Below are 24,623 nucleotides of genomic sequence, written 5' to 3'. Positions count from 1 at the left end.
AACAGGCAGAGGGTTTTTGGGGGACCGCACACCAAAAAGCAAACAAATAATAATAATAATAATTTAAAAATATTAACAAAAAAAATAGTAATTCCGGGGGGGTCCTTTCCCTTGCTGGCCCGTGGACCCAAAGCGGGCCCCCCCCCCTCGCTCGGCCGGTTTGCCAGCCGCCGCCGGCGGGGGGGCGGCGCGGAGCAGCCCCGCGCAGGCTGCGCGCCCGGCCGCGGAGGGGAGGGCGCAGCCCCGCGGGCCCCGGGCGGCGAAGCTCCGCGGCCGGCCGAGCGCCGCCAGCCCCGTGGTGGGTGGCAGCCACTCGCTTCCCCGAGGCCCGAGCGGGGCTCACGGCTCTCAGCGTGACAAAGGACATCGCAAAGAACGATTTGGATTATTATGATTTTTTTTTTAACCAGGTCACAAACATTTATTAATTTACACCAACGGTGGACAAAATTCTGTTGCCTTTTCCACATCAAATTATTCACAGATTCTCTCAATAAAATAGATATGACGGATGCACAACCAGTGAAGAGTTAACTGGACTCCGCTCATTAGCTCCCGAATAATCTATATACAAATAATTACCAATACACCAAAAAACCCACGCACGGAGGGGGTGGGAAAACGGGGATAAAAAAAAAATAGTAAGGGAATTCTCCAAAGTTCCTGGCGGATCGAATTTTCTTTTAAACGTGCATTTGAATGTCTCATTGAAAAAAAAAAAAAAAGAAAAAAAGAAAAAGGAAAAAAAAAAAAACCGCAGTCCTGAGTTTCACCGACTTTTCTTCTTCTTCAAAATAAAGAAACCCTAAACAGTGCCTTTTAAAACCAAACCCGAAGCTTCAAAGAAACTAAAAATAAGATCGAGCCGTTAAAACATTTTCTTTGAGAGCAAGGGAGAGACAGACACACATGGTAAAAGCGCCCGGGAGAGAGATTTGCAGGGACGCAAAAGGGCTCGCTGCGACCGGGGGGGGCTGCAGCTCCCCTGGTCACTTCCCAAGGCGATTTGGAGGACCCTGGCGGAAAACCCGCACCTCTCAAAGGAAACATTTCCGACCCTAAGACTGTTCCTTTCTTAACTCCCCCCCCCCCCCCCGCCCCTCACCCCCCGCAAGACGTTGCGTGTTCAACCAGCCCAGGTCCCAGCTTCTGTTACGGCCACTTTATAAATACGCTTTGGCCCTTGCGGGATGAATTCATGTTATTCTTTCCCCCCTCCCGCCCTTCCGATTTATTTTTTTTTCTCCCGAGCAAACAGATCTGGATGCCACAGAGCCTGGAAATAAAGTAAAAATTAAGAAGAAAAAAAAAGAAGAGAGAGAGGAAATATTTCCTACCTTAAGACACAACAGGAGGTGATGGGGGGACGGGGAGAGGGAAGGGGAGCAGTTTCGGAGGAGGGGGGAGAGCTGGGAAGGGGCCGTTTGCTTCGCGACTCTCCCCCCCCCCCCCCCCCCCCAGCACACTTTAAAAATGACAGCTGCTCAGAGTTGTGATTTTACTGGAAAAGTTCTGGGCCGGCTGCAGGAGCGGCTCGTGTGCCAGGCTGACCTGGGGCTGTGCCGGGGCCAAGGCGGGGCTGAGCACGGCCAGGACCTGCGCCGGGGGGCCCGCCTGGCCGGCGGGGTAGGGCGCGGCGGGCGCGGCGCTGGGGTTGGTGCTGGGCGGCGGGGGCACGGCCCCCCCGATGATGTTGTCTATGGAAAAAGAGGGCCGGGAGGGGTGGTTGGTGCTGCCGCCGCCGCCGCCGCCGGCGGGCGTGGGGTCCGGCTTGAGGGTCTGGAGGAGGGCGGCGGGCAGGGCGGTGGGGCTCAGCTGGGGGTGGTAGAAGGACTTCCTGCAGTTCAGCTCGCCGCCCAGGAAGGAGGGCAGCCCCGAGGCGGCGGAGAAGACGGAGGCGGCGGCGGGAGGCGGCGGAGCCGGTAACGGGCAGTGCGGCGCCGGGAAGGGGAAGGCACCCGCGGCGCCGCCGCCTCCGCCGCCGGGGTGGTGGGGGTGGTGGGGGGGGGGGTAGCCCTGGAGCTGCAGGCCGTAGTTGTAGCCGTAGGGTCCGTAGGCGAAGCCGGGCAGGAAGGCGGCGGGGTCGGTGGCCCCGGCCCGCAGCAGCAGCTCGGGGTGCGGCGGGTGCAGCTGCTGCTGCCGCTTGAAGCGCTTCCTCCGGCGCAGGAAGCTCCCGTTGTCGAACATGTCGGCGGACTCGGGGTCCAGCGTCCAGTAGTTGCCCTTGCCCGGGTTGCCGGGCTCCCGAGGGATCTTGACGAAGCAGTCGTTGAGGGAGAGGTTGTGGCGGATGCTGTTCTGCCAGGCGGGGAACTTCTCCCGGTAGTAGGGGAAGCGCCCGCTGATGAACTCGCAGATCTCGCTCAGCGTCAGCCGCTTCTTGGGGCTCTGCAGGATGGCCATGGTGATGAGGGCGATGTAGGAGTAGGGCGGCTTCACCAGCGGGTTCTTCCCCCCAGCGCCGCCGCCGCCGCCGCCGCCCGCGGGCGCCTTCTCCCCGGGCGCGGCGCCGCGGGCGCACGCCGGCTCCGAGCCGCCGGCGGGGGAGAGCCGCTCCGGGGACCCCCCCCATGCGCGCCTTGGCGGCCCCGCTCCGCCGCAGGGCGAGCCCCAACGGATCGCCGCCGTCCTCCTCGTCCTCCTCGTCGTCGTCCTCCTCCTCCTCGTCCTCGCTGTACTTGCCCCCATCCTGGGGCGGGCCCACCACGTCGATATCCGCGTCCTCCACCTCGGAGAGCGGCTCTTCCTCCGGGGAGCGCTCGGACATGATCCCGCAGCCGCCGCCGCCGCTGCTGCCCAAAGTCATTGTTGTGCGGCCGGGGCGGCCGGGGCCGGGCTCCCCCCCCCACCTAGCGGCGGCTCCCGGGATGGGCCCGGGGCCGTGCCGGAGGGCTGCGGCCGCCGCTGGGACTCCGCGCCCCGGCGCCGCCGCTCCGCGCCCCGCTCGCCGCCGCCGCTGCTGGCGGGGCCGCGGCGGGGCTGCGGGGTGGTGGCTGCGGAGGGAGGGGCGGCGGAGGGGGCGCGGGGCGGGGGCGGAGGGACGGGACGCGCGGAGGCTGGGCAGGGAGCTTGCAAGAAGCGATAATAAATAATAGTAATAATGATAATAAAAGGAGAGAGAGAGAAAAGGGGGGAAAAAAACGGGGGGGAGGAAAAAAATATAGCGGGGGGTGCGGCGGCTCCTTGGCTGGGCTGGGGGGAGGGAGGGAGGGAGGGAGGGAGGGGGAGGGAGGGGCGGGGGAAGAGGGAGGGGGGAGGGCAGAAGTTGGGAAGGCGGCTCCCCCCTCCCCACCCCCCCCGAGCTGGGACCCGGTGGAAACGCTCCCACTCTGCGCCTCCTGCCAGCGCTCCCCAGGCCTTTATACGGCCGCCCCGGCATCACGTGGCGCCCGCCGCAGCCCCCGCGGGGCACGGCGAGGGGCTGCTCGGCCCGGCCCGGGTCCCCGGGGAGCGCGGCCCCCGCCCCCGGCGGGGATGCTTTCGAGGAAAGGCGCTGCCCGCTCCCCCGGCGCTCGGATGCCCCCGGCTATGCCTGGAGCCCGTTGCTGCGGGAGGGGGCGGCAGCGCTGGATAACACCCCTCCTCCGCCCCAAGCGTCCCGCGGTGCCGGTGGCTCGAAAAGCCCAATTCCTGCGGGATGCCACGACCGCCTCTCTCTGCCCGGGGGCCGCGGAGGGCCCCGTCTCCCCCCCTGGGGGCTGCGCACCCCGGGGCTAGGGGCTGAGCTGCCGCCCTCGCCGGCAGGGACCCTCACTCCGCCAGGGCCTAGCCTTTGGCACCCTTGAGGGGTCGTGTGAATCTGGGAATCCCCGCTCCCCTTCTCCACGCACTCACGTCACCGACACGTCACCGAGCCCGGAGCACCCTGCCTGGAAACTCACCTCCCCCGAGGGCTCCCGCGGGCCCGCACCCGCGGAAAGGATGCTGCCGCCCGGCAGGTGCGGGAGGCGAGGAACAACGCTCTGGCAAGCCTCCCCCCAAGCGAGAAATAACCAAAGCGAAGGCTACGCGTTTCCGCAGGGTGCTAGGACGGCACCCGAGTCCCACATACCCGCCCAACGGGGCTGGCCCGGCCGGGTACCACTTTCCGATGTGGCCCACCCGCAGCCCGGCCAGGCCCCGAGCACCCTCTGGGACAGGGAACCTCCTCCGGCCTCGGTCCCTGCTGTCCACCGCTCCCTTGCCATTGGTCCCCTCGAGGCGCAGCATCCCCCGACGGCTGGCAGGGAGGAGATGCTGGGCAGCGGGCACCCACCTTGCCGCGGGCTGCAGCCTAAGCGGGAGAATTTCCCTGTAACCAGAAGCACCCCAGGCCCCCCGGAGCCACGGCGGTGTCCCCGCGGGTGGCAGAGCCCGCTGCCCCGCCTGCGGCTGCCCCTTCCCAGGGCAAGGCCGGGACGGCCACCCCGGCGCAGGACGGGGGACACGGCCACGGCTGCAGCCGCCCGCCCCACGCCCCGTGGGTGGCTGTGGCAGCCGGTTGTCCCTGTGTCTGCCGCGGACACGCCGAGCCACACTCGCACGGGTGGGTTTTTTTTTCCTCTTAGAGGCTCTGCAGATAGCCTCTTTCCCGGGAGAGGATGCTTGGGGAGGGAGGAAGGGGAAGGTTTCCTCCAAGGGGATGCCAGGGGGAGATCTACCCTACACCACCCCCACCCCCCTTACACACACACACACCAGGGCAGCGTTCAGCAGTGTGAGAATCCGCGGTGATGAATTGCCAGTCGCTGCCGTTAACAGGTGCGAGCATTTGGTGATAAAATCTCCAGCACTAATACCGGGGAGCCGGGCCAAACAGCTGCGCGGCCCCGCTTCCAAATGCCGGTCACAATTACTCAAGCCCTAACGACTCGGTGCACAGGCTCGCCGAGCTCGGGGGGACCCCGAGAAGCGGGCAGGAACGGGCAGGAGCGGGCAGGAGCGGACGGCGCTTCGCCTGCGCGTCTGCGGCTGAAGCGGCTGTCACGGAGCCGGAGCCTCTGCGCGGGTTCGGTCGCATCCTCCTTCCTCGCCGCCAACGCTGCGATCGGGGAGGATTTCTCGACATGAGGGGGAAAAATAGACATGCTGAGGGTTGTTCGGGAAGGTGGGAAGTCTATCCCGCGGGCGTGTGTCAGGGCTGGGGGAGCTTTCCTGAGCCCTTTCACTTTTATACTCCTCCGATGCCAACAACCTGCGTTTGCAACACATAACGCTTACCTCCCTCTCATATGTGTGTATATATATATTCTGCTATATATATTTATATTAATATATTTTTTCTATTTTTTTCATATATAATATTAGCTAACACGGATAAATGCTTCGGAGACGCCGCATCTTTCCTACCGACTTTGTTTAAACTCTCCGTTCATCAGCCCCGCGGAAAGGCGATGGGAAGAACAAATGGAAGAGAGCGGGGAGGGGAAAGACCCGAGCCGCTTTCCATTTTTATTAAGTAAAATAATAGTTATGCCTCCCCTACATAAACGAAAGTGTCATAAAAAATTCCGAAGCAGCTGCCAGAGATTTCGACCACACACACAACGGGGCGATTGAATTTCCACTTGGTGCATTTCATGGCAGCGAGGAACGGCCGGGAGCTGCGCCTTGTGCCTGTGCAGGGCGGCGAAGGGGAGGGCAGGGGGGCAGCCAAGTGCCGCGCTGCGAGCGGCCGAGGGCAGCGGGCACCGCCGGGGGATGCTCCGCGCCCCTCCGCGCCCCCGCGGAGCCCGGCCGCAGGACGGCTGCCTCCCTATCGCCCTGCCTGGAGGCTGATCCCGTACGGCTCCAAGTGAAACAGATGTGGGTGTCTGCTGCCCGGACCCCTCCCCCGGCCCGGGCCCCGGCTGCCAGCTCTCCCCCTGCCTGGAAGGGCGGGCAGCCCGCCGGAGAAGCCCCGGCAACGGGGGCTCCGGTGGAGCCGTTGGCCGCTGTACTCATGGGCATCGGGACCCCGATGAGCCCGGAAATGTGGAGGGAGGAGGCGAGAAGGGTCGATCTGAGGCGCCTGGCTGTTGATGGGATGCGGCTGGTGCCTCGTCCCGCTCCGCCCGGACCTCCCCCTTCAGCATCGCGCATCCAGAGCCGCCGCAGCTCGAGAAACATCGTGTCCCGATCAGCCACCATCGACACGGTTGCTGCCTCGTGCAAGGCAAAATACCGTCCCCGTTTAAGTCGGGAACGACCCAAAAGGAAACAACAGCGAGTGGGTCCCTGTCCCTGCATCTACGAGCGGCTCCTGTGCGCCCAGCCAGTATTAGCCTCGGCTTGGCCATGCACGACCGGCTGCAGAAACAAATCAAAACGAGAAAAAGTACCTCAACTACACCCGTCCAGAAATGATTTAGAAAAGGGAAACCCTGAAGTGAAACAAACCCGGCGGTGGGGTCCCGCACGCGTGTGCGCACCGACGTGCTGCCGGCAGCCACGCGCGGAGCGAGCGCTGAGTTATGATCCCGGGTTTGTGCGCCGGGGTGAGAACTGATGCGGTCTCCCGAAAGAGAAACTCTATCGATCTATCCGAAAAGATTGCCTTGTCATCGTCCCACTGTTCCCAGGCGTGCAGGGCTAGGAAGGAAGCATTTTTCCTTGGGCAGATTTAAAATTTTTCTGCTCTCCTCTCTGAAGCATTCCCTTACAAGCAGCCTCCCTTCCCATCTCCCTTTTTAACCCGACTCTGCTTTACATTTCACGTTCAATTCCGGTATCAAACGTGCGAGGGGCTGAGAGCTGGCGGGGTGGGGAAGAGTCTCCAAAAAGTGTCAAAATTAGGGGCGGAGGGGGGGGAAGGCCATCAACCGATCAGGATTTTTTTTTTTTCCTCCTCCTTTAAACTGACTTTGTCTGTCCTGCCTGCCTTGATGAGGCGTTTGGTCCAGGGGTGTTGGGTCGGCGTTTTGATGCCCTGCAAATGGCTTTAGCAGGTGGATCCCCGGCCGAGGTTCCCCCCCCCCCCCCCCGGGTCTCCCGGTGCCCCCGCCTGGGCAGCTCCGTGGGAGCTGGTGGGAGCCCCTGCAAGCTGCCAAACGGCAACAACCACCAGGCATTATTTTTTTTCCACCGGGAAAAGCTCATTCCCCCGCTTGTCTGCCGAGACCGCTATCTGCCATTATTTGGGGGGGTGCAGGAGAGGGCGGGGACACCAACCCCGGAGCACCGGGGGGTGCGATCGCTGCTTCTGCCGTGGCACTGACCATGTCCTCGCCTAAGGGAGGTGGTCCTGGCCGGAGCATCCCCCGGCGCTGGGGTTTACCGGGGGCAAAGCCCGCATCGGGCCCCGCAGCATTTCCCTGCGCTGCCTTGAGCAGTGCGGGGGGGTTCAGCTCCAGCCCCGCCCACGTTGCTCCCAGATCCTTCCAGATGATCTGTTGGTTTTGCGATACATAATCGTTCTTGTTTCCTTTGCCAGGCAGCATCTAAATTCGTTTATTCTTATGAGAACTGCATCGACATGTTCCCCAAGGCTCAGTGATGGATTTTTCTGTATTACCTCGTTATCAAGCTTGGCTGACCTCTAACTTCTCTGAAAACATGAACAAGACAGACCTGCTGCTGCCTGGGCTGCCCCAGGGGGCTCTTTTTCCACTTATGTGATTTCCTTTGATATTATTTCTCTCCTTTCCATATCCAAGGCTCAGACCTTCACTGCTCCCTGCAGTTCAACCTTTTTTCCAGCCCCGTAGCGCCAGCTCCCAGCTTGCAAAGATCAGTTTGCAGCCTGCACACCAAGAGATCCCAGTGCAGGGAGGTAAGTGGGAACGGTGATGCCAGACAGTGGGAGATGCATGGAATTCCCAGTTTGGAAACCACTGGAGCCAAGTGCCTGTATCCATCCCCACAGCACTCAGATGTTGGACAGCTCGAGTCTGTTGACTTGCATTTTCAATTGCAGGTGTCTCCAAATCCACACCAAAAAAGGCCTGGGTTTCAAGGGAGGCTTTTCTCAGGCACCCCATATGCAGGGCTGAACCCCCATGAACCTCTGGAGAACAAGTCTCCCTGTCTTTCCTGCTCTTCAGACAAATGGGAAGCTTCTCTCCCCCTCCCATACCCACGCATTTATTTAGGTGCTGTCATCTGACTTTAGGACCTTGGTTTTGGACTGGCAGTTCAAAACCTTTGACTGCTGCTCTCTATTCATAACTGATCCCATCCCACATGGATTTGAAGCCCACCAGGCAAGCTCATACACAGCTTAACACTCAACTGATTAACTCTGGCTCAGTATAAGCTTTTTTTTTTCATCCTGTTCTTCAGCAGTCTGACATGAAAAGAGATGGATACACGCACACACACACACACACACACTTACATGGCTCAGAGAAACACAGTGATTTGGAGCCATAAACCACGAGGTGCACTTTTGAGACTCACCAAAGCCAGCTCTCCTGGTTGCCATAAAAAACACATTAGCCAAAGGCCGATGCATGTGGAAGGCAATTACGCTCTGGCACATGGCAATGTGTATAGAACAGCCTGGTAACTGTGCCTACCACACAAGGAAAAATATCCCTGTGAAAACAAGCCTGCTAAATCACTTCATTCTTCCCTGAATCCCCTGAAAATAAAAGAGAAGATTTTTTTTTTTTTTTTTTGGGGGGGGGGGTAAGATCTATGTGGGAAGGAATCAGATTTTCCAGAAGCGGGTGTACCAGTGCAAGAACCTAAATAAATGGCCAGATTCACGAGGACGTAGGAACTTGTGATGAGGTTTCCAAGTCCAGGTTTTCCATATTAGCTTCTGCTCATGTCAAATGTGCCCGGGAATTCCCTGCTGGTCAGTTCTCTGCATTCAGCTGTTCAGCAGCCTGAGTGCCCACCTCACCAGAAATGCCAGCTGAGGACCCTCAGCTTGGGGGCCAGAAGCAATACAGAGAGAGGGCCTTCAAAGGAGAAAATTACAGAGAAGGTGGAAAATTACTGGAACACAGCTTGACCGGGACAAAAAGTGGTTTACTCCTTTTAATTTTTTTCTGCATGCAGTAAATGCCTGGGGATAGCAGTCTTTGCATCTGTAAGTACCCAGTGATCTCCAGCTGGGCATCAGGTTGGGGTGAATCTGCTGTATCCTTGTGAAAAATCAGCCCTGCACATACATGCTGATACCTACAGATCTGCCTTGCAAACAGGTTCATAGATATGTTTTGCATCTTGTCATCAAATAAGACTATGCTTCAGTCAGCTGGAGACTGGGATGTTGCTACTGCACAGGAATACAGCACTGGGCTCCTTTTCTCTGTTCCCATCTTGGTAAGGAGCTGAATAAACAGAGGGAAAAAGTTTGCAATCCAAAATATGGGGAGGGAGGTGCATGCATGCATGCAGAGAAGCAGGGGCAGAGCCTTAACCCTTAACCCTGTCCTGTTTATCTAGCGAAGAACAGACAGGTAGAAAAAATGGCAAACCAGGCATCACATAGTCTGGAGCTCAATCTGCATGGGTGGGTGAATCTCAGCTCTGCTGCCCCGCACGTGTACAGCTGTGGCTGCCGCTTCCTCCACTGCATCTCCACCAGGTCACAGCTTCGTCCCCCAGCCCAGCTCCAGCACCTCCGCACCCCAGCAGATCCTTCCTTCAGGTTCAGGACCCAAAGTTAATCCCTGCTTTGCACACTGGGGTACACAGCTCTGGGACATCCCAGGCTGACTTTGTGCCAGCATCAGTGTGCCTGCAAGGAACAGTTCTCTACAAAATAGGTGCTCTGCAGTGAGCAGCAGGTAAAAGGGACACACAAGAAACCCATCCTCAGCATCTCCGGACCAGTGTGAACTTCTCCTGCCCCTTTCTTTAAATCACCAGAAGAAACCACTGCCCCAAGCTTCACAGATGCAAGAGAGGGAAAGCCTATCAACACACAGATTAAAATTAATCCAGCCACTCTAGGGGTGTTGAAGCTTCATGTACACACACATCCCCCCTTCTTTCACTTACTGCAGGTGAGCCTCTGCTTATTCTTGCTGGGAAGAGGAAGCTGCATCACTCGGATGGAAGAAACAACACCAAAGACTGCTGGAGGAAAGGCTGGTGTTTCACATCTGGCTTTATGTTACTTGGAAAAACCTGATTTCTGCAGGACGGATACTCAGCATCACCCAGTTAACTCGATCCCACCGATGCCCATTATGACATGTCTTTTTCTTATTACCACTTTCCAGGCTTTTGTATAGTCTACATGTTGAGCATTAAAATTATGTTATAAGAGATTGTGAGGTATTTGAATTAGTTATCTGCTCCCTGAAAATACATTGCTGGGGTCCTGCGGGGGAAGCAGATGGGTGGGCTTCCATCCCAGTGCAGAGATAAGCATGCCATCTAGAGGAAATCCCCTTCATTGCCAGGCCCGGCAGCTGAAAATTATCCAATAAAGCATAATTAACCTCTGGCTTCAGAGAAAATCCTCCGTCTGTGCCCTGCTGCTCTGGGCTGCTGCACAGGCATGTCGCAGGCCGGTGATGCACCAAGGCAGTGGGGCAGCTTGCGAAGGTCCCAAGTGCTTCAGGGCCATCCTAGCCCGTGCTGGCACATGTTGAGCTGTCCCTTTTCCATAGGTGATGTCAACTGCCCAGCCCCCACCCTGGTAAGGATGCTGTGGTTGGGTATAAAGGAGAAGAAGACAGTGTAGGTGTTTCCATAGCCCATGGTCTCTACCATGTCTATCTCTGGGAAAGGTAAGGAGGCTGCACATATTGCAGGATAAGAAGGCTGTATATATCGTGAAATGCCCTTGAGTGCTGCTAGCAGCAGTCCTGGACCTATGGGTGCCAGGTGCATGAACAGAGGCAGTGGCAGGGTCACCTTCTCCACCAGCAGCTCCCACCCTGTGGAGCACAGCCCTGAAGAACCCCTGTGGAGCTGATACGGATGTGCAGAGTAGAGCCCAGCAGTGGGGCTGGGGGTCTGACCTCCCATGGGGCAGATCCACATGTCCACTCATTTTTTCTAAGGAAAACTTCCCTTCCTGGCTGACTTCCCAGGCTGGACTGCTCTCATACACTGCTGCTATCATGGGCACCCTCATCCAAACTTCCAGGCATGGTTGTAGGTCTGGGACATGTGATGTGGGAGCATGTGGGACAGCAGGTACCGTAAGTCTCGTACCCTCCTGTAGTCAGAGTCAGCCCACTGAAGCCCTCAAGATCTGTATCCCACACCTTCCACTTTTTCTCTTTCTACCACTACCAGTAAATAGCACACTTGCAGTCACCAACATAAGACTGTTGTCCCACTAATAAAAACAAACTCCTTCAGCCCTAAAGATAATTGAAAAACAGTGGTCTAGGTCCAAGCAGAGGGACAAGTGCTACTGCCCAGCAGGTAGCTGCCTTGTAAAAACAGGAAGGCTTTCAAAAGGAAAAACTTCAGAGATGGAGAAAGAGCAGGGAAGATCTCACGTGAGAGAAACCTTATTCTACAGAAAAAGCAGGTGCATGCTTAAGCAAAGAACATTTGGAGAGGAGCTGCTATTGCATTGATTTGCTCATATTCTGCAGGATTTTTTTTTATCTTTTCTTTGCTTTTTTTAAAATGAAGATTATTCCTGCTTTTCTCACCATTTCAGAACCCCCCCAGGGTGCTCCTATTTGGTGCTCCCAGGCAAGGCTGAACCCAGCAACACCCGCAGCACCTTTTTGTTTTTATCAGTGATCTTATTTCCATTTTGCACCCTCCTCACCTTCTTCTCCCCAACACCTGTGGGGCCTGACTCCTAACCCATGTCTCGGAGATGCTGCTCTCACCATCCACGCAGTTGTTGTTCCCTCTGCTCCACGGCAGGGAGGGAAGGCACAGATATCCCTGCAGCTCATCGCAGGCGCTTGCCACTCACATGGAGTGAAAGGCTTCGTGGCATCACCCAAGGAGCCTGTGTGCTTTATAGGTCTCTTATTTCCTGTCATTACCAAGAAGAGCCTAGCTGTAATAAAAATCTGGGCTCCGATCCTACAAACACTTATGCCTGAGCTTAATTCTAAGCACGTGAGCCGTCAAAGGGGACTATTCATGTGCTTAAAATTTAAGCATGTGCTTAAGCGTCTGTAGGCCTGGAGTCTGTCAGAGCGGGGATTTGTGCCTTAAGCCCATATTCTGGGTCATTATCCTTTTCATGTCTTCTCTGGCATCTCAGAAGATGCTTCAAAGGGGAATTTTCAAGTTCTTCAATAAACTTTGCCTTCCCGAGCAGCCTGGATTCTTGCCTATTCTGTGGGGCAATTCTCTTCTGTTGCCTCCCCTCCCCCTGTTAGCGATAATCCTGTGCTATTTCATGCTTGGCCAGACAATTAAGCCCTCTTGCTGCTTGGCTCTGTCTTTGTTATGTATAATTGTTCCAAATAATTAGCCACTATTGCATGCTATTCTGAAACTACTTTGTATTGCAATTATACTTAGAGGGTGAGCATCAGCTCGGGGAGAATCCAAGCAGCAGACAGCCTGGAAAGAAAGGGCTTCGAGCTGGGGGACGATGGATACGCGCTTAAACCAACACTGTGGAAAACCTAACAATAAGTAACCAGCGAGGAGTAAATGTTGCTTGGAGAAGGTCTGCGGCTGGTGGGGTCTGGGCAGCAGAGCTGAGGGCGGGCTGCAGGGTCTTGGTCAGGGTGTCACCTGGCTGCCACCTCGTGGGTGCTGGCTACAGTGCAGGAGGCAAAACCATGCTGTCACTTCCATGGTGACTTGGAGGGAGCATCTTAGCCAAAGGGCCAGTTTTGTCATCTCTGTACAATGCAGGGAACCCGCAGCTGTGCTGGGACGTGTTTGGGGTCTGGCAGGGAAACGTTCCCTAATCGTGCCTTTGGAATGGCAAAACTCGTGCTTTCTTGAGCGTAAAGACTCCAAATAATGAGATCAGTTCAGCAGCCTCCTGTTTTCCCAGCAGCAAACACATTTCTTTTGTGGACAAGTACTGGAAGGGATGCTCAGAGAAGTTACAGCTCCATCTAAGCATCTTTTTGAAACCAAAAATAATGTGGCACAGCAGAGACCCCCTAGCATTACCCAGTCTCTTGCCTTTCAAGCACAGAACATCTGAAAAGGATGTAACCAAGACCTGAGCTGGCCTAACCTGCAGTGGTGAATTAAGTCCTCTGCTGAAGATCTGCTGGGCAAAAACCCAGGATGGCCAGCGACAGTGTGTTTAGACAGTTCTGTGCTTTTTGAGATCCATTTTCTCCAGCCAGGTTAGGCCACTTGAAGACTCCTGAAAATGGATCTACAGGCTGGGTTTGGTTCCCCACACTCAGTTAGCTGAAGGAGTTTTAAAACAGAGTAGAGATGTGTGTGGTACAGATGGAAAGCATCCAAAATGTCTGAGGCAGCTGGGCCCATTCTCTGCAGATGTGGATCTCTGCTTCCTTTGACTCAGCAGAGCCAACAAAAATGGAAAACTAACTTTTCCCAAGCATGTACGTAAGCGGATCAGGTACATCCTTCCTGCGTGCAGCACCCTGAGATGCCATGAGCCAGGGCTGCTTGTTGGCATTGGATGGCACGGTTGATTCAATGCATGCATAAACCCAACTGTTGCCGTGTAACCACTTCAGCAGTCCCAGTACAAAAACCATTAAATGAATGGACCTTGGATGCTCTCCCAAGAGCTGTTACGCTGCCAATGCTCAGCCTCTGCCACTTTGCTGCCTAACCACAGCCTTGCTTCTTAGGTGCTGTAAGTCAGGCCAGCCCCCAGCTCTGCCATTCACGTACACCTCACAGCACCTTTCAAACACAGTCAGGCTGCCAACAAGGCTCACCGTCCGTCTGTCTCTGTCTGCCTGTCCGCGCCCCGCCCCCCCGCTTTGATCAAGGGCCCAGATTCTTGCTGTGCTTCCACTTGATTCCCTGTTTTCACTCTAGGGAGAAGAGCTGCAGGGGGACAGGAGCACCATCAGCCCTGCATCTTGTCCTCAACGATGGTCTGCAGCAGATGCTTAGGAAAAGGGTAAAAGAGGGTATAGCCAGAGAAATTCTCTCAAATCTTCCCACAGCCAGTAACTGGCGTTTTAGGAATTTTGCAGCCTGAGGGTTGCATCCAGCCCACTGTGTTTAATACCGACCCTCCCTGAACGAGCCTGACCCTGTTGGCATCTCGGCCGGTCCCCACGCCTGCGCCACGTCCTGCCCCCGGCGGCCGGGATGCTGCGGTGTGAGCCCCGCCGGGTCCCCGGGCCCGTGGCGGGGGCCGGGAGCGGCTTCCCAGGGCTATCCACTGGAGGTCAGTGTTGGCCTGAGCACGGCAGCTGTCACCCCAGCTGTCACCCCCGGCCACCGCGCCCTGGCCCCCCCCGCGGGGCGTTACCCGGGGCGTGAAGTGGCGGAGGGCAGGGCAGCGTTGCTTGGCTCCGTTCAAACACGGCGGCTCCATCACCTGCTCCTGCCCGAATATGAAGGGTCCCAATATAAAGGACCCAAATATAACGTTGCTGCGGTGGTGACAGAGCCCCGACACCCTGAGATGTAGCTCAGAGCTTGGGCAGTGCTGACTCCCAGATGCTAATTTTTTTAAAAATTCATTATCAGGTGGCAAAGCCAATCTCAGCTGGTCCCACTGTACCCACTGCCCACCTCCTCATCGCCAGCTGACTTTACTGACTCAATCTTGACCTCAGAAAGACACCACTGACTGTCTTCAAGCCTTCAAGCTTTGCAAAGAGCAAAGCACTGTGTAGAATAAAAGCTGGTTATGGTATAAGATTTCCAACGCTGGGACTGCCAGTAGGCAGCTGGCAGCATCCAGGCAAAATCTAACACTACCAGAGGGACTGACAAGTTCTTCAGGAAATGTACTTTGGCTAAAATTTCAGCTAATGCTATGTTTGTTTGCACCACGATGGAAAACACTATTTATAGCTTGGGAATATCAGCTGGAAAGCGCATTTCTTACAGCTTGTTTTAACCTGTTGGGGAAGAAGCACGGAGGTGGGACAAGCACAAAACATGCAAAACGCTGTCATATGCAGACAAAAGTGGCAGCTTGGTTGGTCCTCCCCGGGCAGCCACTATTTCCCAGAGAAAAATAAGCATCTTTTCCAAGGTGGCAGTTCATTTTGGTTATTTGTTTCTGAACGTGCAGCCTGAGCAATCTGAATTCAGTCTGATTTGCAAAGGACCGTTCCCGGAGCAGTCAGACTGTCTTGGCGATAGGCCAGATCACCACCCATATCTCTTTGGTGCTCAGGAATAACTCCAGCCCCCTCTGCCTTTCACGGGCTTGAGACTGGGCTCTCCCCACCGTGGGATGTCCAGAGGACCCCTTGCCATCACCCTGAAGGATGATGTTCATTCCACAGCCTCAGAGAGCAAAGAAAGTTCTGTCTCTGGCTTTTGTGTGACCAAGATTGAGATAGTTATGACTGTCATTACTTAATATTCCCTAAACTCCCTAAATAAAGAAGGGAGGATTTCAAAGGAGACTTGGTTTCACAACTGAAATCTGGGTGATAATTACTCCTGTTTCATTCAAATCCCTCTTATTCACTAAACAGGGACATCCAAAAGACACTAAAACAGATGAAGGGCTCAGGTATAAACTTTACAAAGCTTAAAACTACTCTGTCCCAGCAAGGTTCATGCTTTACATGACATTTTAATCCTACTCATTTGCTAGATTCACCCTAACTGTAAACAAAGCTTTGAAATGAAATCTTAAAAGCCTGGTTGCAATACATTAAGTTAACCAAGAAGACACTCTTAAGCCATTGCTTTAATGACAATCACAATAGAAGTTGCCAGAGGTTTATGTGTGTGAGGATTATTATCTAGAGAAAAAAGAAGAAAAGGGGACTGTTCCCCATGCTTTCCAGCTTGCTTGGCAGCGTAAGGCCGGTGGTGAGGGTGGTTTATCGCTGCTTGCAGAGGGCTCTGGGCTGGGGCTCTCTGGCAGACAGGGAGATACAGGGCCCTGGGAAGGCGTGCAACAAAACGCTGCACACCAGGATTTGTCCCGACACACCAGGATGGGGTTGCCCGCTCTCTCCGAGCCAGGTTTTCAGGGATCCATTCCACTTTGGTGACTCTTGCTTCATGACAGAGCCCCTTGGCTGAAGAGACCTAACTCTTACACAGACACAAGGGCTGGGTCTCCTGCAGCTGCCCCCCACTCAGACACCTGGAGTTGGGTGCTGCTTTCCAGAGAGCCCTGTGACAGGAGGGCATAGGTGGCTGGGGGACAGGAGCAAGCCACAGCCCAGCCCTTCAGACACCCCAAGCCCCACTGGCTCCACCAGCACTTGAGTTAACACCCAGAAATGCCAGGAACTTGGAAAGCCCTTTCAAGTTCTGGCTCCCAGCTCCTGCAGGGCTCCAGGGTGGCTGGGGAGGAGCAGGCTCAGCCTAGTCTGAGATGTCCTGGCTCAGCCACCTCTTCCTGGTGCATCCCACCCAGGCAGAACCACAGCATCTCCTGCCCACCTCCTCCACCCAACGCTGTTTTCCTTTCATTCCGGGACCTGGTTCTTCCCTACCTCAGCAACCCTCCTGCTCATGGTGCAAACCCAGCAGAGTCCCAGCCTGGCACCCACTGATGCTGGAGGGAAGGTGGCAGACCCAGAGTTTTTGGTGCATCTCTGGCTCTGACCCCCTGGATACTTAGGCAAGCCTTGAAAAGTGCTTTTGCTTACAAAACATTACAGGGTTAGGTCCTGGGAATGACTGAAAGCTGTGACAAGCATCCTTTCTACCGACTGTCCTTGCAAGTAATTATTTCAGCATCCCCCCAGTTCATCTATGCAGACAGTATGTTACAGACAGGAATGGCACTTCGCAAACTTTAGTTAGAAGATCTCTGCCTATAGGTATCTTCTGTAGAGAGCCAGAGTATTTTAAAGCATAAGTTTTTTCACAATGTCCTTTCTGAACAGGGCTATCGCTAAGGGAAAAGCACAGAAGCTGCTGCTGGGACTAGTGTGAAAGCTGAAAAGCTGAAGCTGGAGGGACCAGAAAGGATGCTCAAAGCCCAGCAGCTCAGCAAAGGCAGCAGACCAGAGCTAGGCCAGTTTTTAGAGATAGATAAAGCCCTGATTTTAAGGAGGCCAAGAGGAAAGAAGCATTTTCTTCCCTCCCCTCTCATACCAACCCCACTCTCAGTTTCTATGGAGCACACGGGATGAAAGAATGAAAAGCCACAAGCTCCCAAGCTGTGGGCAAAAGCTGACTCCTTGGGTACCTGCCTTACACCCAGCTTTTGGTTATGACCAGCAGCTGGGGAATGAGATGCTCAGTTTTGCACCAAATCTCAACTGACATCCAACTCTTCCTTAAGCAGAGGAAAGGTGCAACAGGAACTAGGAGAAACTGCTCTGCTTCAGAGGACACCCTCAAAAAACAGGAGAGAAATCCTATCTTGTCACTTTTACCTGGAGGATGTTTAAATTAAAAGCTAAATCCGGGGCTGGGGAACTCTGCCTTCAGACCTGGTGAGACGCTCTGGCTGGCAGTCCTGTAAATAAAGAGCAGCAGCCTGGCCAGTGAACAGGTTGGAATTTTAATGGATTTTGTTGCTAGAAAGAAAAGCTACGATTTCCTAATCTGATGTGCTAAATCTGAATTTCACCTGCAAGGGATTCCGAGAAGAGAAAACACATTCCCTGCTGTGCAAATGGAAACCTTCTAGTCTAGTAAGAGCTGTGTGGACAAACCTTGCAGGTGTTGGAGAGCTTATTTCAGCTTTGCATAGGTCAGCATTGGTTAGCTACCATTCACTTTTTAAAAAAACTTAATAAAATAGACAGCTTTAGACAGTGTCACTAAAAACGTAAGACATGGCAGTGTCACACAGCAACACAAGTCTGTCTCCCACCAGTTACAAGACTGATAATTTCTTCTCACCAAGGTCTGGCCAGAGCCAGAGGAACAGCAGCACTGCACATGTTGGAAGGAAAAGCTTTATTTTAAAAAAGTCCTTTCTAACAATAAAAGTTATTTTTAAAAATAGTAAAAAGAAGTAGGCAGGGTGGTTGGAGTTTTTTTTCCTACAGGGGAAGGAAATGATAAACATCTTAAATATTCTTTTAAAATCCAGTGAATTGGTTTAGCATTTGTTGTTGGAGTTTTTTTGATAACTTTCATTCCAGTTACATTGAAGGCACCCAGGGAAGAGAGGAGAAAGCTCATTTGTAAGACAATTCCTGCATGTTACACCACATACCCATCTCCTGGTTGTGCACCGCCTCACCCCGTGGGGGATGCCCTGCCACAGAGGGCATCCCTGGGGTCGGGCTGTGTGGAATGGACATACCTCAGGTGCAGCAAGCCCTGCCAGGCAGATGCAGCCAGAGAGCACCTTCTCCAGGAGAGGATGGAGCAGAAAATAGCTAACCTTGCCTCCAGTTAAAAATAAGCTGAGAAAGAGAGGAGTTAGGTCACCCCGCAGGTGTGTGTCTGAACACAGCCAGAGGCCGGGGACCCCCGACCCCACCCCAGTCAATTCCCACAGCGGGGAGAAGTCCGTGTGTCCATAAATGTTCATGGGAGCCTGGGGGTGTCCAGCCAAGCCCCCCTGGCCCCATCACATGTACCGTTCCAGGCCGGCGGGGAAATTGGGCTGCCTCATGTAGGCATTGCTGGAGCCAAACTGGCCGAGGGGTGATGTGGAGAGCCCCAGGAGCTGCTCACCATGCTCAGCGCAGGCGGGGGGCCGCATGGCCGGCAGGGCCAGTCTGTTGGGAGCCCCGTAGAGCTGTGGGCTGCCGGGTGAGTAGCTGCCCTGTGCCACAGGCAGGTGCGGGGGTGAGGTGGCGTAGGGGTAAGCCAGGGTGTTGGGGCCAGCTCGGCCCAGCAAGCCAGGGCTTACGGGCTGCGCCTGGAAGCAGGGAGGCTCGGAGCTGCCAGCGGAGCAGGAGGGAGCCAGCTCGGCCCCAGGCAAGCCCAGCGATGGGTGGCCCAGCTCAGCGGGCGGCGAGGGCTGCAGGGCCTGCTGCCCGCTGATGAGGCTGTCGATGCTGAACATCCTGGGATGCTGTGTTGGCGGTGCTGCCCCAGCCGCATAGGGGTGGAAGACGGTGCTGGAAAGCTGGGGACCATAACCGGGCGAGCAGAGGGCATTGGGGTAGGGTGCTGTTGGTGCTGCGGGGCGGCCGGCGGGCGGGGGCGTGAAGGCGCTGGAGTTCTGCATGTAGCCGGGGTAGGTGGTGATGTCGGTGCGCTTGAAGCGCTTCCTCCGGCGCAGGAAGCTCCCGTTGTCGAACATGTCCTCTGCGGCCGGGTCCAGCGTCCAGTAGTTGCCCTTGCCGGGATGGCCGGGCTCCCGGGGGATCTTGACGAAGCAGTCGTTGAGGGTGAGGTTGTGGCGGATGCTGTTCTGCCACTTCTTGGGGTTCTCCCGGTAGAAGGGGAAGCGCTCGGTGATGAACTTGTAGATGCCCCCCAAGGTGAGCTTCCTCTCGGCCGCGTTGGCGATGGCCATGGCGATGAGGGCGATGTAGGAGTAGGGGGGTTTGCCCCGCTGCACCGGCCGCTTCCTCCGGCGGCCCCCGGCGGGGGGCGGCGGCTCCTCGGGGGGCGGCGGCGGGGGAGGGGGGCTGCCCCCACCGCCCCGCGGCTCCGGCTTCACCGGCGGCGCCTGGCCGGCGGGCGGAGACCCCCGGGGTGGCCCGGGGGAGCCGGGGCTGGCCGCGGCAGCGGGGCTGGGCGCCGGCAGCGTGCACATGCCTCGCAGGCAGGGGAAGCCGGCCGCGTTCATATACAGCCCTCGCCTTCCTCCTCGGAGGAGGATGGGGCGGGGGGGCGGCGGGAGAAAGACCCCCCCCGAGGGGAGGGGAAGGGGGGAGAGGGAGGGGAAGGGGAGGGGGGCAGGCGCCGCCGCAGCTCCCGGCGATGGGGAGCTCTGTCCCGAGCCGCTTTGCAATATATAGGGCGGCCGCCCCCCCGGAGGGGCGTGCGGGGCCCGGCCCGCCCCAGCCCCTCTCCCCCGGCGGGAGGGGGAAGGCCCCTGGGGAGGGGTCCTGTCTCCCACGCTAAATCCCCCAGCCTCTGCCCAGGGCTCCATTCCGCAGCCATGCCCCCGAGCGGTCCCTCCCCCGGGGGTCCCGGGTGCCAGCGCGGCGGCCGGCTCCGCTGCCGGCCCTTCCCCGCGGGCCCGGCTTGCTCTTGAGCTGGTGTTTCCTCCCGGGAGAAAAACCGAACAAAACGAGCCCCGGTGGCCGGACCGGGGCGGCTTTGGTGCCGCAGCCAGCCCCAGCAGCAGCACAGGTAACCTCCCGCCGGGCCCCCCCCCTCGGCTGCATTTCGTTGGCTTTTTTCCCCTGGGAAAAGCGCTCACAAGCGGCCCCAGACGCAGCGGCGGCAAAGCCGGGCGTTTCTCCTGAAAACCTAGCCTCTGGGGTTAGTTACTGCGCAGCCCTGTGAGATCTTCTGGCTAAGGAAATCCTGGGAAAAGTTTTTTCTTCTTTTGCCCTGAGAGAAAGGAAAATGCTGAGCAGAGCTCGAGGCTGCCTGCTGGTACCCGCTGCAGGGTGGCCGAGGGGTGGCATCTGCGGGGAAGCGGGGGTCTCTGTATCGCTGCAGAGGGACTGAGCCCATGGCTGAAGCTGAAGGAAGGCACCGGATTGAGAAAGCCCTGCCAGGTTTCAGGGAAAACCTGTCCAGATGTCATCCTGCGCTCCAGGTCGGCTGGGTGGAACCGCAGCCCCCCATCCATGTCACATGCCCACACCAGTGCTGGGGGGCTGCTGGCTGCTTTGTTGGCATCAAAAAACCGGGGCTTTCACACCATCCTCACCCACTGCTGCTGAGCATCACCTCTAAGCCAGATGCTCACCTAGGGAGAGCCCAGCCCAGCACAGGTAAGGGAGCCACTGCATAAGGGTGGGCTGGATAAGCTGGGAGGGCTTTTACAGCCAGAACACTGTAGTTACATGTCTATGTCCTGAGAAGACAGCTGGAAATGTCTACACCATTTAACACAGTGGCAGACCCCTCCGTATGTCCAGCGTGGAGTAAAAATCGCAGCCTTCAACTTTTAAGCGGATTGAAAGCATCTCCAACAGTGGAGCAGGACACAAGTCTTTTTCCATGGAGGCAACTGATCTTGACCAGGCTGTATCCTCCTCCTCCCTTCCTTTTTAAACTGAAAAACCACCCAGCCTTTTGGAAAAGATTCTTCAGCCCTTTCATTTAAACATTTCCTAGTGGTTTTATATTAATGGATCATGTTATTTCTCACCATCGCTCATTCTCCTGCTTGTGTTTGCATGTAGTTTTGTTCTTGCTTTATCTTTCCTGAAGATATTTGTGTCCCTTTTTCTATTCTCCAGGGCTCAGGCAGGGAATCGTGGGTCTAACAGTGCCTGGTCTGCCACAGACCAGCTGCTGCTGGAGTAAGCCGCCTCAGTTTCCCTTCTCCCAAATGAGGATATGAGGATAACAAGAAGAGCGTAGATGCTGGCTGGAGGACAGAGAGCAGGTGAGAATGGGTGAAACGCAGCCTTAGAGAAAGGTGCCTTTTGCCACAGAAGACACAGATCTTCAGGGAGGAAAGAGAAATCAAGGGCATGACTGGAACCATTCATTCACCTTGGGAGAACTGAGGAGAAAACAATGGAAGATTCATATTTCTCCCAGAGCAGGCATTGACTTAAATCAGAAGTATCAGAATATGGCCAATTAATTTCAGTCAGAGGATCTGATCTGACTTTTCCAGCCACTGGAGAGTGCAGCACGACAGACGCCCATGAAGGGTGTTACCAAAGATCACTCCAGAATGCAAAAGAAAATCCCTGGGGGAGATGGAAACCTTCAACTCTGCAGACATTAGCTAGTGAGATTTTCATGTCAATGCACGGATTTTAAACTATTCTGATCTAGCAAGAACAGGTTTGGGAGGGAAAAGGATTATGGGGTGTGAAGGAGGAACAGCTTTTCTCATTCAATCATACCAACAGCCCTTGCCTATCACTTGCTCTCTCCTTTTTTTACTAGTCTAAACATCGGAAAAGGAGTTGGAAATGGAAACTCAGCAGTATGGCTCGGTCTGGAGCTGCCTGCACCTGGGATCACATTTAGCAAAGGAAGAAACATCTCATCTGCACAACAGGGTATGAAGACCCGACTGCACGAAGTGTTTATAGCCCAAGACCCTGGTCTCATGTCATTTTACACACAGTGGGAGAAACCCTGACTCCGTCTCAGGCTGTGGGGCTGGCTGAGGCTCCAGCTGGTAAGTAGTTACTTTAAAGCTGATGGGACCATTCAAATTATTTTCAACTTCACAGATGTCAAACTAGTTTTGACAGACGGATAAAACAGCAGGACAGAGGCAGGCAGGAGCTCACAGGCAGGAAACAAACTGTGTTTTACTATCAGAAAGGGAAAGCCAAAACAGACGCAGATTCTCACATATGCTTTATCACTCATGGTGCTCTTCCCAGCCCAGATCTTTTATAAAAAGGTGGAAGATGGTAATAAAGACAGCTACCAAACAAATGCAATCTGGATCTCTCTTTAAAATGGGGTGATGATGAGGGAATAAATCACATTTACTAAGTATGTGTAAGTTTTGCCAGCATCTGCTGCCTTCGGCATCAGTTCATCCTAGCTCCCAGAGCTTTTTCAACTGCTCTTTTACCTCCAGCCCCTGAACGATTTTGCACTAGAGCTGCAGCCTCCTTTAGAAGTGTCTCACACGCAGATCACTTTGCAGCATGGGTGAAATTGCTACACTGCAGAGGGGCAGGGCTGTGCACCCTCAGAGAGCTGCTGTTCCCAGCACCCCATGCACTCAGGGAGGTATTGCATCAGTGGTACCCACGCCACGTTTCCAAGCTGGTCTTTAACCCACATGGTTACAGAGAAACATGTGTTTGCTTGTGCCAAAACAAAGCAATCCTCTACTAAACTGCATGCAGTATGGGGGTAACAGGGTGGGATGTTCACATTCCTTAATGTGGCTGTGCTGAGACACCAGTGGTTTTGCCCTATCTTGAATGAAACTGTAGCCTGGATAGCTGCACTGGGCTGAGTTGCATTTGGAGCATCCCTGTTTGCAGAGCCCTCCCCTTAGTTGTGAAGCAGAGCCATCTGTCTCTCAGCCACCCCTTCCTCTGCAAGGAAGAGGGGACAGGAGCCCTGGGAGTGAAGATTCCTGTCCCAAGGGCTGTGGCAGTGAGCAGTGCAAAGCATCCTCCCGCCTCAAATCCACCATTGGCCTCTGGGTGATGCTTCAGTGACACATCACCTGCTGATGGTGCTCTTAGCATGGCCCTGAAATACCCCATCGTTTACTAATAACCAAACATTCAGGGACTTCCTTGGCCGAAAGCTGCATGAGTATGGCTGCCTTGAAATAACACCCGTCAGGTCTATTCCCACTTTCAGCACATCCCTGCCTGAAATCCATCCATGCTCTACACTCCCAGATGGAGACCCTCAGAAGAAGCTTGAGAGATCCTCCCACCACAGCTACTCTGTGTGATGGCAAGGCTTCACCACCAGAAGGTGACCCGTGTTGCTCACATAGGAGCTCGGTACATTAGGGTGAGGTGACTACGGTGTGGATGGGGTGGGGGGAAATCCTTTCCTCCTGGGAGATTTCCCTCATGGGATGCCACCTTACAGAGGACATGGTGTAGAACAGCAACGAGAGCAAAACAGGAGACGTGGAGAGTTGACTTTGTGGCTTGTAACCACAACTAGCACACATGCAGGAGTCAGGGCACCACACCACTTGGCTGCGAGATCAGCAGCCGTGCAAAAAAACAGCCCAGGACACCAGGCAGTGACAGCCTGGCGTCAAAGGAGCCACAGTTAAACACCCTTCCTGAGCTATTCCATTTCTTCAAGATGCAAGAGGTGGATAACCAAAGCAAATGAATTCTTCCTGAGAACTAACTCTTTAAATCACTAATGTATCTGTAGGTAATCGTGCAGCAAGGTCCAGGCAAAATAATTTCTTCACAAAAAGTATAGGTAAAGCATTTACCAGACTGGGGAGCATCAGGGAAAAATTCCTAAAGAAAGAAACTTGCAAACTATTCTTCACCTTTGTGGGGAAGGTGGTCTTTCCCACCACAACCAGTCCAGATTTTCTGCCCCCAAATAATTTTGATATAAAAATCATGACCTTTTCTTTTATTCCTATGGAAATAAAGGGGATGGCAGAAAAAAAATATTGTTGTCTGTTTACCAAAAATAATATTCTTAACAGAAGCATCTACTTGTTGAAACTTGAAAAATATTCTAAGGGACTTGAGCTATTGAAAACCATGATTAGGGGGCAAAATTCAGTTTGGAGTTTCAGAGGCTTGGCTCTTAAAAACTTCGGTGTGGGTTTTTTTTGGTTGTTTTGTTTTGTTTTTTTGCAAGACTAACCTCAATATTTGGGGTGAATAAATACTTATTTTCCCCTTTTCCTGAAACAAAAAAACCCCAGAATTCCTGCCTCAGGTCTGTACCTTGTGGCCAAACCCCCAGCCTAAGAAAAGGCCAAGCACAAGAGTCAGGCTGGTTCCTCTGCCTGGTAGCTTAGCTGTCCTGCCTCGTTGGTGGCTTCAACACACCAAGAGCAGCAAAGCGTGTCATGCACAGGGTTAATAAACAGTTCAATATTTGTTTTTATAAAACAATATGAAGTACTCTAGAAACTCAAAGGGGCGGTTACAATCATTGTAATACAACCACAGCACAGGTCAAAAAAAACCCAAACCCCGTCTTGGTGA

At 54.8% G+C, this 24,623-nt stretch overlaps 2 protein-coding genes across 2 annotated transcripts; both read right to left on the bottom strand.

Moving 5' to 3' along the window:
* Positions 1-412: 412 nt before the first annotated feature.
* FOXD2 (forkhead box D2) lies at positions 413-2,962 on the bottom strand. The gene is given in 4 exon segments (XM_040610646.1): positions 413-1,959; positions 1,961-2,004; positions 2,007-2,613; positions 2,615-2,962. Coding segments are annotated over 4 exon segments (1,335 nt in total). The 5' UTR covers positions 2,807-2,962; the 3' UTR covers positions 413-1,467.
* Positions 2,963-18,478: 15,516 nt separating this feature from the next.
* FOXE3 (forkhead box E3) lies at positions 18,479-19,618 on the bottom strand. Its single transcript, XM_040611117.1, has one exon. It carries the CDS (start codon positions 19,616-19,618, stop codon positions 18,479-18,481), a length of 1,140 nt encoding a protein of 379 aa, XP_040467051.1.
* Between the last annotated feature and the right edge of the window lie 5,005 nt (positions 19,619-24,623).

The sequence above is a fragment of the Falco naumanni genome, chromosome 11 (genome assembly GCF_017639655.2).
Source record: "Falco naumanni isolate bFalNau1 chromosome 11, bFalNau1.pat, whole genome shotgun sequence".
Taxonomy (NCBI): domain Eukaryota; kingdom Metazoa; phylum Chordata; class Aves; order Falconiformes; family Falconidae; genus Falco; species Falco naumanni.
The sequence above is the reverse complement of the archived record's forward strand: the minus strand, read 5'-3'. Positions and strand labels throughout refer to the sequence as shown.